We start from the raw sequence: 16,776 nt of genomic DNA on the forward strand, positions 1-16,776 counted from the left end.
ACCTTCAACTCCACTTATACATTTGACTCTGTCTCGGACTTCCACATTGTAGCCTTCAAAGGACATAAACACACCGTCAGGGTGATAAGGTGATCTCTGTGCATAGACTTTGGAATAGCTATGAGAGAATTCAAATCGATCATAGCCGTCATACTGGACCACCTTTCCATAAACATCAAAGTATTTCTCAACCCAAGTGAATGGAAGAAAAACTTCATTCCCCTCTCGTCTCCCTTTAATGGTGTGTTCATCGTTTATGAGACAGTCAATCTCTTCATATTTGAGCCCTAACACCTTGCTTCCCCCGTTGCTATTGAAGCCCCCAACAACAGGGGGTGCCTTCTGTTGTTCCTGAGGAAATGCCTCTTCTGACTGCTGTTTGGCTATGTGGTTAGCATAGTGGTTACTTTCAGATGCTGCTGATCTTTTTTCTAATCCATCCACTCTGAATCCACTACTCAAGTGCCGAGGAAACTGGATTGCTTTGTCGCTGGAACACTTATTCCACAAAAGTACTGTGACCAAAGTGAATAGCGCACAGATGATAATCAAAGTCTTATAGTTGACCCGAGCTGCCAAACAACGCATATTCAGACCATACCTATGGAGGCAAGAAGAAAACCATGCAGAGTTGTTACTGACATTTTAAAGGTAAGTTCATTTAAAATATATTTATTCAATGTGCAGTCAGAACGTTTTATCAAATGCGTGTTCAAAATTATGAACTCAAACTTTTCAGCATAGGTGAAGATAAGAGGCAAACTGCTCAGCATAAACCTAAAGCAGAGATGTCCAAAATTTCATTCAGTGTTCCTCTAGTATCTCAACAATGTTTACTATGCCCCTAAACTTAAAGAAGCACCTTATAGTTGGGAGGTGGTGGCACAAACCTTTAATCCCAGCACTCAGGAGGTAGATCCCTGTGAGTTCAAGGCAAGCCTGGTCTACAGAGTGAGTTCCAGGACAGCCAGAGCTACACAGAGAAACCCTGTCTTAAAAGAAACATCTTACAGTTCTACTTTTAAAGTAGTTAAGACCAAAGAACTGGTCTTAGGCCCCCACTGGCCACTCCCCTTCAGTCTGTTCTGAGCCTCCCTTCCTCCCTTACATGCTGGCCAGGCCTTCTAGTCCTAGACTGCAAGGTTCCTTATCTCTGTTCATTTTTGAATGATCTCACCCAGGCCTCATGCCTTAATAGGAACTTGCATGCTGAGTATCCCACATTCTCTATCTAAGCTAGATTTTCTTTGTAACTACAGAAACATATATACCCAAGAGCCAACCCAAGTAACTGGCATCTTTAGTTGTAAGGCAAATAAGCTCACTGCTTCATCCAGATCATCTTCAACCTACTCACTCTTCTACCACTCAGACTAAAAACTTTAATTCCTTGTTGCTCACTTGAGACCCAAACTAAAAACTTTAATTCCTTGTTGCTCACTTGAGACCCAAATGGCCAACTTCACTACTGTCACAATGATAAGCTGTGGTCATTTTTCACATTCAGCACTTTAGCACTAGCCAAATTGGCCCTCTTCTACCCATGCCTAGTATTATATCCCCAAGTCTATTTTCAATATAGCAGTCAGAATACTTTTAAATTTAAGCCAGATAATGTCATTCCAGTACTATGAAGGGAGAAGACACTGACGTTGTTGGCCCTGTTGGCCATTGGCTTATCAGTCAGCTATGATGATATGTAGGGGTCCCAGAGGAACATGGGAAATTATGTGTTAGTTCTATGTGTGAATGTATTTATCCTATATGTATGTTCTTGTACACCATGTGTCGTGTGCAGGTACTCTCAGAGACCAGAAGAGAGTACTGGACCCCTTGGAACTAGAGCTGGTGGGTGTGAGCTGCTTGATCCAGGTGCTGGAAATCCAAACCAGGTCCTCTGAAAGAGCAGTAAGTGATTATAACTACTGAGCCATCATACCAGCTCCAAATCTTAGAGCGTATTTTTGATGATTTTGTGCATGAGGAAGTTTCATTACCATTTTCCACTTGTAGCATCAAGTCAGTATTCAAAAACTTTGAATCAATCTGGGAGATAGTTAATATTTCTTCTTGTACTAGAAATACTCATTCTAATAATGTTCTATCATTTACTACTATGAGAAAATGTATTAAGTGACTTAAAAACAACAAAGTAGCACAAAGTGTGGTACAAGCAATCTGTCAAAGGTCATGCTTATAAATAAAAGATTTTCTTAAGTTGTGATAAAGACAAACTGAGCCAAAGCACCCATGTGTTATCATTTATATAATATATCCACTATGCCAGACATTTTGACCATTAAACAGAAATAATAAGTTTGACTCCAGAACCCATGACAGAAGAGAGGATCCCACAAAGTTCTTTTGGCCTCCACTCTTACTGCATTCCAACCCAAATATCATGAACATACACAATAATAAAAAAAATTTAAACACAGAAATACAAGGCTCTTTGATATATCTTTGAGGAGTATCTTTCTTCCTTTATCCAAATGTGAGTAACTGCTCATTGAACAACACTACTCTATGACACAGCACATGATAGGAAAACCAAAATAACATAGTTTAACATATTTTCAATAACCCCAATGCCAAGATTTGTATCTGATAGCATTTCTTACTAAAAAAATAAAACAAAAGAAAATGGGACTTCTTAATCTCATTTAGTCCCAAATCATGCACATATAAATACAGTTTAACTGTAAGAACAACCTAAGGCAAGACTCTGTATTGGTATCTTTGCTTGTTTCTTTTCTTGCTTAGATGCATGATAAAAGTTTTTAATATTTTTTAAAGATGATTTTAAAACAGGAATACCAGAATAGGCTTGTTTGCCTCATTTATTAAACGTAGCAAGTGTTAGGGAATACTCCTGTTTGAATTATAATCAAGTAATCCTCCATCTTTTTCCTACAGTGTTTAATAACAAATCGATCCCTATTCAACTGGCTCTGGTCTCTCTAGAATATAAATTCTATATATTACATCTTTTTATTCTTTGCTTTCTTCAAATATTTTATATCTCTTTTCATTTGCATTTTGGGAAAGCTTCTCAAATTTGTATTCTATATCATGAATTCAATTTTTGAATGTGTTCTTTATTCTGGTGCAGTTTAATTTGGCTACTGCATAATTCAATGTCTACTCTATTGCTTAATGCTTTTAAAAAGTTTCCATCCTATTGTCCTTATTTTATCTATACTCTTTTAATTTATATCTTTCTATTAGCTAGTATTCTTTTTTTTATCTTAGCCTTGTGAATTCATTTTCAATATCTATGATCTCTGCAATTTTTCTCTTTTTATAATTGGTTATTTTATTTATTTACATTTCAAAAGTTATCCCCCTTCCTGGTTTCCCCTCTGCAAACCCCTTATCCCATCCCTCCCCCACCCTGCTTCTATGACGGTGCTCCTCCACCCACCCATCCACTCCTACCTTCCCCACCCTTGCATTCCCCTATGCTGGGCCTCCCCTTCCATTGATGCCAGATAATGCCATCCTCTGGTTTCTATGCAGCTGGAGTCATGGGTTCCCCCCTCCCCCCATGTGTACTCTTTGGTTGGTTTAGTCCCTGGGAGCTCTGGTTGGTTGATACTGTTGTTGTTCCTATGGGGTTGCAAACACCTTCAGCTCCTTCGGTCCTTCCCTTAACTCCTCCCCTTAACTCCTCCATTGGCATCCCTGTGCTCAGTTTGGCGGTTAGCTGCAAGCATCCACACCTCTATCTGGTCAGGCTCTGGCAGAGCCTTCTCAAGGGACAGCTATACCCGGCTCCTGTCAGCAAGTGCTTCTTGGCATCAGCAATAGTGTCTGGGTTTGGTGTCTACAGCTGGGATGGATCCCCAAGTGGGACAGTCTTTGGATGGCTTTTCCTACAGTCTTTGCTCCATCCTTTGTCCCTGTACTTCCTTTAGACAGGAGCAATTCTGGGTTAATATTTTTGAGATGGGTGGGTGGTCCCATCCCTCAACAGGGGACCGTTCCTAACCAATGGATATGGTCTCTGCAGGTTCTATCTCCCCTTTGTTTGGTATTTCAGCTAATGTCATCCCCGTTGGGTCCTAGGGATCTCTTGCTTCCCTGGCATTTAGGAATCTAGTGGCTACCCCCGGTTCCCCATCCCCTACTGCTACACACCTCTGTTCAATTTCCTGACACTCTGTACTTCTCCCCTGTATCCTCCCACACCTGATCCTGTTCCCCTTTCTCTCTCCCCTCTTCTCTCCCTCCCTCTACCTCCCATGATTATTTTGTTCCCCATTCTAAGTAGGACCAAAGTACCTACACTTTGTTCTTCCTCCTTCTTGAGCTTCATATGGTCTGTGAGTTGTATAATGGGTATTCGGAGCTTTTTGCCTAATATCCACTTATCAATGAGTACATATATAAGCCTAAGAAATGATTTCCACAGGTGTTGATGGTGCATGCCTTAAATCTCAACACTGGGGTGGAGACAGAGGCAGGTGGATCTCTGGGTTTGAGGCCAGTCTGGTCTACAGAGCAAGTTCCAGGACAGAGAAATCCTATCTCAAAAAACAAAAATAGGTAGATAGGTAGACAGACACAGCAGGGGGAGGGGTAGGAGAAATGCTTTCTAAAATTTCTGTGACGTAAACTCTTATATGGAGTATATGTGTTTGTTATGGAGAAATCAAGGTAGAACCGAGCTGGAAGAAGGAGCTACACAGTCTTCCAGGGGAGAAAAGGCACAGTGAACTTACCTAGCTGTGAATCCTGTGAACTACAAGAGCAACTTGCCAGGTAAGATGTACCTTTCTATCTATATCACTACTGTTAGGAAGGTACCAACTGCACCCTGATTAGATTTAAGACCTATCCCATAAGATGGAATCCATGTCTGGTACAGTAAACCTGGTGAAAAATCCATGGTAGGAGAGATCAGAGGCTCTAGGGGGGAAGCTGAATACTGCTGTCCAGCTAAACTGATATCGTGTCAAGTCTAAACATTGACGTTTATACCCAGAGACCACTGCTACTCTTGGCCTTAATCAGAGAAGGCTATTTTCAGGGAATGTGATTTAGAATCATGGCTGTATATGGTGCTGCCAAGTGATGGGTAAGTGCTCATTCCTTCTTGAATACCTCCAAGACTCAGGGAGCATTGTGGAAGAGTGGTGTAAAGAATGGAAGAGCCAGAAGATAGGAAGAAGAGCTATGGATGTTATCTCGTAGACAAGACACAGTAGACATTGCCACTGTGAACTCACAGCAACTGCAGATGCCTGTACTGGGTGTGCACAAGAATGAGCCTAACAGCAATGGGGCACAGATGATGGAGAAGCTCAGGGGTCTCTACCCATTGACTGTTAGCCTCATGGAGAGGGGTAATTACTCTCTTCAGTTATTAATGCATGGGTGACTCCACCAGGCTCCAAGGGATAGTTCCAATGTAATGATCACAACTTGCCTTGGTTTAGCTAATTGGGTTACAAATCAAAACATTATGAATCTGGGAAAAGGACTGACTGGAGAAAGGAGGACATTTAACAAGGCAGGCGAGAGAGTTATCAGAATGCATTATATACATGCATAAAGCTGTCAACAAAATAAATCCATTAAAAGTCAATGTTTTTGCCTTGTATTGAATGGTGTGTTGTCTTTTGTTTTTGGAACTGTTGCAGGATCTTGTCTCCAGTACTTCTGTTAAATCAGCAGCTAGATCTAGAGGTTTGATAAGAGTAGGGTTTAATTTTTGTTCAATGGGAGTAATTCATGATAGAGGTATGAAATTTATTCAGGGTATATATGATGTAGAACTATCTCTGTGATAGTAAAATTAACCTGTATGTGCAGGTAGGTGCTTCCAGCCCCACACAGCCACTAGAAAGCTCTCCATTAGCAGTTCGCCTATCACTTTATCAGTCCTTCTCAATGCATTAGCTGGAACACCTCAGAAAAGAAAACCTTGCCTTACTATTTGCTTAGCTTGACAATATATAGTTGTACAGGAAAGTAATTACTGAATTTTTTTATTTAGCAATTGTAAAAGTAACGAATTGGTTGTTTAATAACCTCTAAAATAAGCAAAGAACCTTTAAAAGGCAACACAGAAGCTCAGAGCTTTGATGAATTTCAATTTACTATAGTTACTGGTGTTTAATGCTCAAGTTATTCTAACTTTAGCCAATGTCACTCTTTTCAAATTGGCTCTAAGTCCTTTCAAACAACCTCAATGGCTTTTGATAGCTTCTCTGCTATTTTTCATGACAAGACATCCTAGGTTCATCATGTAACTTTCTGTGCAAGACCTGAGATAGCCATTTATTTCAGGGTCTGGTTCCTTTCAGTGTGAATATCAAGTGTTCAGTTGAAATTTCTTGACATTTCAGTATTTCAAGCATATGGTGCTGTGCTGTGCTGCTGGTGCTGGTTTCATTTCAACAGCACCTAGAGGAGGGGTTAGAGGGAATCAGATACCTGTGCCCAGCAACACTGCGGTCTGTGAGGACTGGGTTATACTGTTAGAAACAGACACCATATGTTCCAGCCATTGTTACTTTTTATTCACATAAAAGAAACCCAAAAGTATGCAGTCTGCAACGTTGAATGTAGCTACATGCTCATCAAGGACATAGTCACTTTTAATCTTTTTATATCAACCTATGACCCAAGAAAGCTACTGAAGCCTCTGCTTTATGTCTGCATTGCAGCCCAGGAAGCAGCAGAAAGGCCCAAGGGCAAAAGAGCACATCTCTGTGTGGAATCAGTTCCCTTTAATGAGACATCCCTTCAGTTTCACAGAACACTCCTGACACCTCATTAGCCAAACCTCAGAAACATGGCTACCTCGAGTTGAAAGGAAGACTGAGAAATACCTTTTGTTCCAGACAGCAATGTGCTAAGTTAAAAGCAAAAGACCTAAAACAAAACAAAACCAAAAAAAAAAACCACAGCAGGGTTCAATGACTCAGAAGCAGAACATGGACGTGGGGCGCAAGCCAGGGTAAAGTCTTTCCGATGCACAAATTAACCACCTTCTCTCCAAATACCTCTTTTTTATATCTCGATTACAATAAGTTCATAACAACCACACAGTGAGATATGAATTTAATTAATAATTTTAATTTTGCATAGCATATGCTTAGATTGACACATTGCTTACAAGCAAGAAGAGAGCCTTATTCCATAAGGACTGTACAGTAGACTTCGAAGAACATTTTAGTAAGACTATAAATTGCTAAGTCTTTCTGAGATTATTATAAATCTGTTGGCATTCTCTAAATTGAAAGTGCAGGGCAATTTTACTTATATATTTTGCTGCTATCAATTCCTGCTACAATAGTCACTGTTAGCCATAAATAGTAAGCTGAAACGTCTCATCCAGAAACCAAGAAGGCCTGCTCTTGACAGTGTGGGTAGTTACACACCCTTCAGTCTACTTTACCAGGCTGTTACTGAAGCAACTTCATCTTCCCATCATCCCAAGTTGCTGCTAAGAATCAGCTGCAACACTCAACACACAACAGTAATCTTGTTACCCCTGTTTATCAGGGCATGTCTGGGTTAAAAATCCTCAACAAATCAAAAAGATTGCTCTGTATTCTTTATTTTTAAAGGAAGGGAAGGTTACAGGAAAAAAAAATGCATTCCTCATATATATATTGTGTTATATACATAGTAGGGTTTATACTAACATTTATTTATCTGACCTCGAAGGGTTAAGCTCTTTCCACCAGGCCACAATATCATATTATCTGGTTCCAAATCACTATGTATCTCTGCCAACTAGGTAAGAACGGAATACTTGCTCATGGCTTGTGCAGAGACAAAGAGCAGCACTGTGTACCAGGTCTGCCCTTTAAGAGTCTCTAAGGTCTTCAGCTTAACTTTCTCCAGTAGCAGCATAAGGAGGAGCGAAGGGCTGCTTTGCATCCAGAAAAGCAACACTGCAGTGGCACTAAATTCTTCTTTGAAGTAGTGTACAGCACTGAAGGGAACGGCTCTCTGCTTGCTTCTAAGCAATGTGTTAAACTAAGCATAAGCTATGTAAATAAATCAGTTCAGAAAGGAGCTGCAGGCCTCTGCAGGCCTGAGATTTCTCCACTCATTAGGAAAGCTAAGAAAAAGAGCCTAATGATGTGTTTGCTCTGCATGGTTCCCGCACAAGGGGACTTCACAGTATGAGCTTTCCTAGGAAATCTACAAGTGCTAATGGCAGTAAGTTCTCACAGAACATCTTCTCTCAAGTTTGGTGCCATCCTGTGAAGACAGGAATGAAACAAGGAAGGGTCTCCCACCTCCCATCAGTGCTACTCTGGGAACACAGCACTAGCCTTCTGATCTGGCCTAATCCTTTGCAACTAAAAAAATTGTTTAAAATATATTATAAATTTCTCTTAATAATAAATATTCATCAGAATAGTGAGTAGGAGACAAGAGAGCTTCTTACAAAAGGGAAGAGGAAGAGACCAGCAGCTTTGAGTCCTTATCAGCTATCACATTTTCTGCTCTGAACTAGAGAGACAGGCTCTATTTTCCAGATAAGAACACAGATGTTGAGTCAAGTGCTGACTCACCCAGGCTCTGCTGCTGCTGCCAATCACTGCTTGTACTAGCTCTCTCACTGGCACCCCAAAAGTGTCTCGGACTAAATGAGATGAAAGTGTGGAAATGTTTCTAAAGAGGAAGGTAACTGAATTGGATAAACTGCAAAGTTCCATTTTCCTTTCATATAGGTTACTAATTTATTCAAAATTATAATTTGACTCAGGACTAATAAATGGTACAGGTAGAAATCTAACAAATAATATGGATAAAGCCAGATTATAGGCCTAACTACAACTTTAAGTTCTTTGTTTGTTTTTTGAGACAGGTTTCTCTCTGTAGCCTTGGCTGTCTTGGAGCTCACTGTAGATCAGGCCAGTCTAGAACTCAAGAGTCCACCTGCCTCTACCTCCCTAATACTGGGATCAAAGGCATGCACCACCACATCCAGCCAATTTTAAACTTTAATCCAATGTTTGCCACACTACATTTCTGCTCCACTTCATTTCTTATCATTTATCTTTGTTTTACTAGAACATGAAAAACTTTTTTAAAACTGTCCAGATGTCATTTATTTGCTCTCCAAATTTCAAAACAGCCAATGAAATTTTTTGTCTTCAATTTCTAACAGAGCCTTCAATGAAGTATCTTCTATTTTAGGTGATATAAGCTAAAGAAATCTATAAAGTACTCACTAAAGAGAATATCATTCAAAATTCCAAATTAAACAGGTAAGTACCAACAGCAGTTTAGGCCAGAAGTAATCCAAATGTCCAACTAATGGCAGGATAAACTGGCTTATGTGTACAATGGAATATAACTTAATAACATATTGATTCCAATACCTACCTGTGCCTGTGATGGTTTGTATATGCTTGGCCCAGGAAGTGACACTAGTAGGAGGTGTGGCCTTGTTGGAGTAGGTGTGTCACTGTGGGTGTGGCCTTTAAAACCCTGGTCCTAGCTGCCTGGAAGCCAGTCTTCTCCTAGTGGCCTTCAGATGAAGATGTAGAACTCTCAGCTCTGTCTGAACCATGCCTGCTTGGATGCTGCCATACTCCTGCCTTGAGGATAATGGACTGAACCTCTGAACCTGTGAGCCAGCCCCAATGAGATGTCCTTATAAGAGTTGCCTTGGTCATGGTGTCTGTTCACAGCAGTAAAACCCTAAGACACTACCCCAACATGGATGAATCTCCAGAACATAATCCAAGGCTACTCACTACATATAATCCCATTTCTGTTAGTGGCTAGAAGAGAGATCTATCAAGGAGGATAGCACAAAAAAATAAAAAAATAAATAAAAAGGAACTTTCTGGGGTAATAAAAATATTCTAGAGCTAGAGATAATAAAATACAATAAAAATATTCTAGAGCTCAGAGGATAAGAGTACTGACTGCTCTTCCAGAGGTCTTGAGTTCATTTCCCAGCAACCACATGGTTTTCTTGTAAATAAATCACCAACCATCAGAAAATACATGTCTGTATTACTATTAGCTGAAATTCAGAAATTCAACACATGCTTAGTAACTCTGTGTATGAAGAGAGGCAGAACTGGAGACCTGAGGGTGGAAAGGAATAGCCTATCGTGAACTGCCACCTGAGGCCATGGTAAAATTCCAGTCCATGCTGCTGCTGAGGGCCATATCTGGGACTGTGGCAATATAGCAGCAGGAGTCTGTGTCTATGACTGTGACTCACATTACCATTAAAGACCATATGAAGGTCCCTGGTTTGGGCTGCTGCATGTTGATGTCCAAGAGCTGTGTAGAGCTGGCCCTGCCCCTCTCACAGGCTGAGTACTTGGGAGAGTGGGCCCTGCACCTTACCTGGGAAGTACAGTAGAGCTGGCCCTGGTGGTGAAATCGCAGGTGAGTCAGCTCTGAGGGTGTAAGAAGGAGAGGTGGCTCAGCCCCTTGCTAGCTACAGCACATAGGAGAGCACCCACACCTTGACTGGGCAGCACAGTAGAGCTGGCTTTGGCAGCATGGGTGTGGGTGGGCTGGCCATAAGAGCAGGACAGATGTCCCTACCCCTTGCCAGCTGTAGCACTGGGGCAGTGCTGGAGAGCTCACCCCTGTGGTGTGGATGCAGGAGAGCTGGTGGGATGACCAGCTCAGTTACCATATAGGCCTGAGATCCAGGGCTTTGAGTTAGTCTACCTCAGCATCTACCTCAACTATGAACTGCTGGAACATGAAGAGGCTAGTTCTGCAGATCAAAGATGCAGGATCTCCATGACACAGGGCAACAACAGGATATTCGAGGAGTCCTGGTGAGGATCCAGTATCGATGGTGTAGCAGAAGCCAGAGGCCTTGAAACAGACCAATGACTCACTGCAATGAACATTTGCAAGTAAAGATATGTGGACAAAAGGGTATGTCTGTGGGACACACTGTAACATGCTACAGCTTCCATGATAAGATGTTTTCTATGCTTTTTTTCTTTGGGAGAGGGGCAAGGGTGGAGGGGCTGTGAAGGGATGTAGAGATGAGTGGAGTTGGGATACATGATGTGAAACTCACAAAGAATCAATACAAAGTTTCTTAAAATACAATTACAAATGTTTTAAATTTCCAGTTTTCTTTCTTTAAAAGTTTTAAATTTATTTTCTGAGAACAAAAAAACACAAACATCATATCCAAACCTATTTTAAACCAAATACTCTCTCAGGCTAGGTGTCATATATTGTTTCAAATCCAATGGTGTTTTTAAAAAACACATTGAAAATTATAGAAAATTTATTTTTAAAAAATAAGTTATCCAGAATGAGTTCCCTCCCCATCCTTATTTTTCCCCTTCAGATTTTAGTGTCTAAAACAGGTAATTCTTTAATAGAAGTTGGAAATGCATTATAATTTCTACATAGATTACTATATGCTTTTATTTTTTTCTTTAGTGTTGTAGAGATTGTTGAGAAGCACAGCATATATATTACTCAACTCCAATTTTAATTTCTTCTTCTAATGTTTCTAAACATTCATAATTTTAGGAATAACATTAAATTAGATCTAGTACCCAAGAACATAAAAATCTGTGTGCTGAGTCCCTTTTGTAAACTAGCACAATATCTTCATGAAATGTCCATAAATCCTCTCCCTGTAAATCACCCCCAGATTACTCACGCACCAACTGTTAGAACACAAATGCTTTGTCGGTAGTTGTTATACTATATTGTTTAGGAAACTACCACAAGGAAATAAAGTTTATATAGTTTTCCCTGCAAACATCTTTGCATTGATGTTGGTCAAATCCACCAATATGGAACTTGCTGAGATGGAGGAACAACCATATTAAGTGTTTGAATTCATACTTTAGAGGGAAATGTAATGCCTATTTTAGCTGCTAGATGATTTTGTCATGTAGCCCAGGCTAGCCTTGAACTTTCAATCTTTCTGCCTTAGCCTCTCAAGTAACCTACAATGCACTACCACAGTTGGCTCAAACTTTTGTATTAGGATATTTTCACTTAAAACTTCATGTGCTGTAAATTACTTAATCTGGGCAGCTAGTAATAGCAATCATCATTCTCTCAAAGTCTCACTAGTTCTGTTTAATCTTACTAGGTAAAGCAAAATAAAGTTGGTATGAATCTCTTTTTTAGAATAGGAACAAAACACTATTATGTAAGCTTTTAGTTTTGAAAACAGAGCACTACTCAGAAATAAATAAGCACTTGGCACACAACCACTGACAGCATTATGTCTGTGTTTAATATACCAATTATCTCAGAAAACTAGTGTTGCAATTTATTTATTTATTTATTTATTTATTTATTTAATGGTTTTAGAGCTTTATTGTAGAAACGCAGAGAGAAAAAGAGAAAGTAAGAGAGAGAGGCCAGCCATGGCCACGTGGAGAGAGGGGAAAGGAGAGAGAGAGAGAAGGGGAGCTAGAGATGAGAGTAAGAAAGGTGAGAGCTTAAAAGCTTGCTTTTTATTTTTAATTTATTTATTTTGTGTGTGTGTTTTTGAGACAGGATATCTCTGTGTAGACCTGACTGGCCTGGAACTACTCACTCTGTAGACCGGGCTGGACTCAAGAGATTTGCCTACTTCTGCCTCCACTACATCTAGCTAGAAAACTAAGGCTTCCTAAGGTTTTCACTTCAGGATTTTAGTACAGGTACTTAGACAATTATATGCATATTTAAAATTAAAGTAATGAGCTCAGCATAGAAGTGCTAAGGTAGCCACAGACAAAGACAACTGAGTGGATATGGCTATGTTCCAATAAAACATTATTTACTAAAACAAGTGGCCAGGCAGTAGGCCAATTTGATGACTTTTGTCCCCAGGCAAACATTTCTTTTTATTACACCTCATCACACTATCCTGCTTTCTTTGCATCTGGTAGTTGTTATTTAAAGACACACTAGTCATTTAAATGGTAAAGGACTCCTACTACCTACTTTCTGTTGACAGGATCTCATGTACTCCAGTGAGGATTCCAAGCTGCAAGGAGCCGAGGATTACCTTGAATTTCTAACCCTCCTGCCTCTGTCTCCATAATGAGATTATAGGTGTCCCCCCACCACATCTGGTTTAAGTGGTATGAGGGATGGAACCCTGGGCTTTGTGTATGCCAAGCAAATATAAAATGCTTTAAGAACCCACAAAAATGTTTTTAAGTACAAATCTCTAGAGACTCAGAAATAAAAATGTTTTAATAAAATAAACATTAAAGTATGTTTGAAAACATGTCAGGGTACAATTACATTTTATTAAATAATCTTACCTTAATCAAATGAAAGAATCAAAATCTTAGTACATTTCTGACTTCAATTCAAAAAATTTTTGAATCAAAACTTCAGTTTCTTGTTAAATTCCTAGAAAAAATTGAAAAACCTTTAAGCAAGATTCTAGTTGCAGATAAAATATAGCAAATACAACACTTCAACTGTCCCACCAACTGAATGTAGCTCTAAGACATAAATGCCTAGAATAGAATACATGGGAACCCTAAAAATTAATGGCAATAGGCAGATCCTATAAGAGGACTAGAATGCAAAGCATTCTATTAGAATGGCCATCATTTTGTTCTCATCTAGTATCATCCAGCCTGAAGTGTATATAGCCCAAATGACAAGTTTCATGTTGTAGCTGTGACTAAGGTAAATCTTTTCACAAGAAAGTATAGGAAACACACACACACACACACACACACACACACACACACACAAAAATACCTCTCCTCCATCTTCAGCCCAGCTATCTGTGGGAGCAATAGCAATAAAGATCATGAGTCTAAAACTCAGGGGCAAGGGAACATTGCTCTCTGGTCAGAGGTGTACAGTTCCAAGAGGATATATGGAATCCTTAGTGTGTATGTGGTTCTGCCCCCATCCCCTCCTATATCCTCCTACTGCTGAGTCCTGAAGATGAGCACAGCTTCAGGGAGCGGACCTTAACAAATAAAGCTTCACCTTTCTGATCAGAGACTGGAAAAGGGGAGCCCAGAGACCACTAAACATGGAGACCAACACTATAGCAAATTATCATACTGTAGGTGCACCATGAAATATGATGGGATTACAGACTGACAATTTGCCCAATGCTGAAAATATCCTACAAGATACACTTAGTACACCTAGCCTACCAAATACCACAGCCTAGTGTATATGCACCTAGACCACAAGTAGGTAAAATCATCTAATAAAAGCCTGTTTCAAAATGAAGTGTTAAGTATCTTGTGTAATTTACTGAACATTATACTGAAAGTGAAAACCCAGAAAACGTGCATGTTTTGCTTAATACTGTGAGAAAGTTGAGAAGATCTCAGGTCTAACCACCATAAATGGAGTGCTGTTTGGATAGAATGATAAATCAACATATTAACTGTACACATTGATATAAATGACCGAAAAGAAGAAAAAGAGCAAACACGACCTTCTATAAGCAGTACTGCCTTCATGTACTTACACCCAGAAAAGACTGTGAAAGGACATTTTTTGGTTCTGTGTTGCTAGTTTCTAAAACCCACAATTCAATCATGAGGAAAAGTGCCAGACAAACCATATGAGATACATTCTATAGAACACCTGGCTAGTACTCAGAATAATAATGTAAAGCAAAGACAGACAGGAAACTGTTATAGACTATAGGAGACATTCCACAAAAGTCATGTGGAATCTTAGACTAGGAGAATACTAATGGGGAATGAGTTTGAAAACCAAAGTTGCTGTCAACTTGACTACTTCTAGAATTAACTAAAGTCCACGCAGCTGGGCATACCTGTGAGGGATTTTTTTTCTAGATTAGATCATTTGAGGGTCAGAAGATCCACCCTACATCTGGGCCATACTTTCTGGTGGCAGTCTAGAGAAAAGACATGGAAGAAGGAAGCTTCTGATTTTTGGCCTGCTTGCCCTCATTCAAGCTGGCAAATTCATTCCTTAACTATTATTAGAGTCTTCTTCTTCAGAATTCTAATGTATACTGAAGGTCAGCTGAGACCTTCAGCCTCCTGGACAAAACTAGTATTGGTTTCTTGGACTTTCCATCAGGAAGCAACTGTTGGTGGACTATCAGGATCACAGCTCGTAAGTCACTCTAATAAATCGTGTGTGCGCGTGTGTGTGCGTGTGCGCGTGTGCGTGTGTGCGTGTGTGTGTGCGTGTGTGTGTGTTGATTCTTTCAGCTCTGTTTCTATATAGAACTCTGACAATTTCAGATATTAAAGCAACAATGTTATTAGTTTTATGCAACTAATAAAACTTAGCTGGCATAGTGGTATACACCTGTAAATCCACTTACTTGTGAGGCCGAAGCAGGAAAATCACAACTTACAGGCCAGACAGGACTATACAGTGAAATCCCAGCTCAAAGACAATACAACCACAATAGAATAAGCCCAAAAAGCTTTTTTTTTTTTAAAGAATACTGACTTGTGGGACAGGGATAGGACTCAATTTGTAAAGTGCTTCTATGCAGACATGAGGATCAGAATTTAGATCCCTAGCAGCCAAATAAAAAAAAAAAAAGCTGATATGGGGCTGAAGAGATGGCAAGGGGTTAAGAGCACCGACTGCTCTTCCGAACGCCCTGAGTTCAAATCCCAGCAACCACATGGTGGCTCACAACCATCTGTAGTGAGATCTGTCGTCCTCTTCTGGTGCATCTGAAGACAGCTACAGTGTACTTAATATAATAATAAATAAATCTTTAAAAGAAAAAAAGAAAGCTGATGTGATCCAAATGCTTGTGGGAGGGGCATGGAGAGATAGGAATACCCTTAGGGCATTCTGGCCAGCCACTCTATCCAAAATGGTGAGCTCTGGGGGCAGTGAGAGGTTTGTCTCAAAAAGAAAGATAGAGCAATGGTGAAAGACACTCAATACAGACCACTGGCTTTCACGTGCAGGTGCTCTGGCAAATGCATATGCACCCCCCCCCCACTGCCATCCCCCACATACACTCCTAACTTTTCTATCTAACTTCTACAATAGGTAGAAAAGGGGGTGGTATTACATAGAAAACATTCTGAAAATGAAAAACAATACTTCATTTGCTTTTTTATTCTGGGGAAAAATTATCAGGGGAAAGCAAGGTATATGAATAAAAAGGGTGAGGAAAAGCAAGCTGATTAAGTGGGAAAGGGATTTCACAAGTAATTACTCTGCTGTTTATCTTACCTCCACTAAGGAAGCAGACCTAGAAGCTTCCAACAAATGAGTATTACATTACTCATATATGGTCACAGAACATCAGTGTCTACACAGTATAATAATGAAATAAAATTAAATACACCGCCCCAGGTCTCAAACACTTTCTTCATATCATTTAATCCTTTGATTAGTCTTTACCCTACTTATTTTAAAAAATAATATTCAGCCAACTACTTCTATTTAAGGCAAACTCAGTTCCCTCCTGTGCTGCTAACATTAGCAACAATCTCACAGAGCCATTCTTTTCTCGTCTGCATTTGCATTAACTTCAAATGGAAGACAAGGGTCTGTAAGGAATAGCTCTCACCCAAGGCAGACTTCTGTTCTAGGATTACATTCAATCAGACCGGGCGTGGTGGTGCACGCCTTTGATCCCAGCGCTTGGGAGGCAGAGGCAGGTGAATTTCTGAGTTTGAGGCCAGCCTGGTCTACAGAGTGAGTTCCAGGACAGCCAGGGCTACACAGAGAAACCCTGTCTCAAAAAATAAAACAAAAAACCCCCACAACATTCAATTAGAAATGAAATGGTATGCTTCAATAACTTAGGCTTGCTCCATAAATACATGGTGAGGAAAATGATTTACATTGGTTACTGAACTC

At 39.9% G+C, this 16,776-nt stretch overlaps 1 protein-coding gene across 2 annotated transcripts in view; it reads right to left on the reverse strand.

Moving 5' to 3' along the window:
* Glce (glucuronic acid epimerase) overlaps window positions 1–16,776 on the reverse strand; it is a 61,197-nt gene that overhangs the window by 12,651 nt on the left and 31,770 nt on the right. For both annotated transcript variants that reach the window (XR_015048968.1, XM_021172518.3), the window contains exons 2-3: window positions 13,248–13,338; window positions 3–601 (exon numbers count right to left, since the gene is read on the reverse strand). Coding sequence is in view for 1 of the 2 variants with exons in the window: in XM_021172518.3 (XP_021028177.1) it covers window positions 3–588 (586 nt within the window). In the remaining variant the exon portion in view is untranslated. The remainder of the gene's footprint in view (window positions 1–2; window positions 602–13,247; window positions 13,339–16,776) is intronic.

This window comes from Mus caroli, unplaced genomic scaffold (assembly GCF_978045245.1).
Source record: "Mus caroli unplaced genomic scaffold, Mus_caroli_1 scaffold_11, whole genome shotgun sequence".
Lineage (NCBI taxonomy): Eukaryota > Metazoa > Chordata > Mammalia > Rodentia > Muridae > Mus > Mus caroli.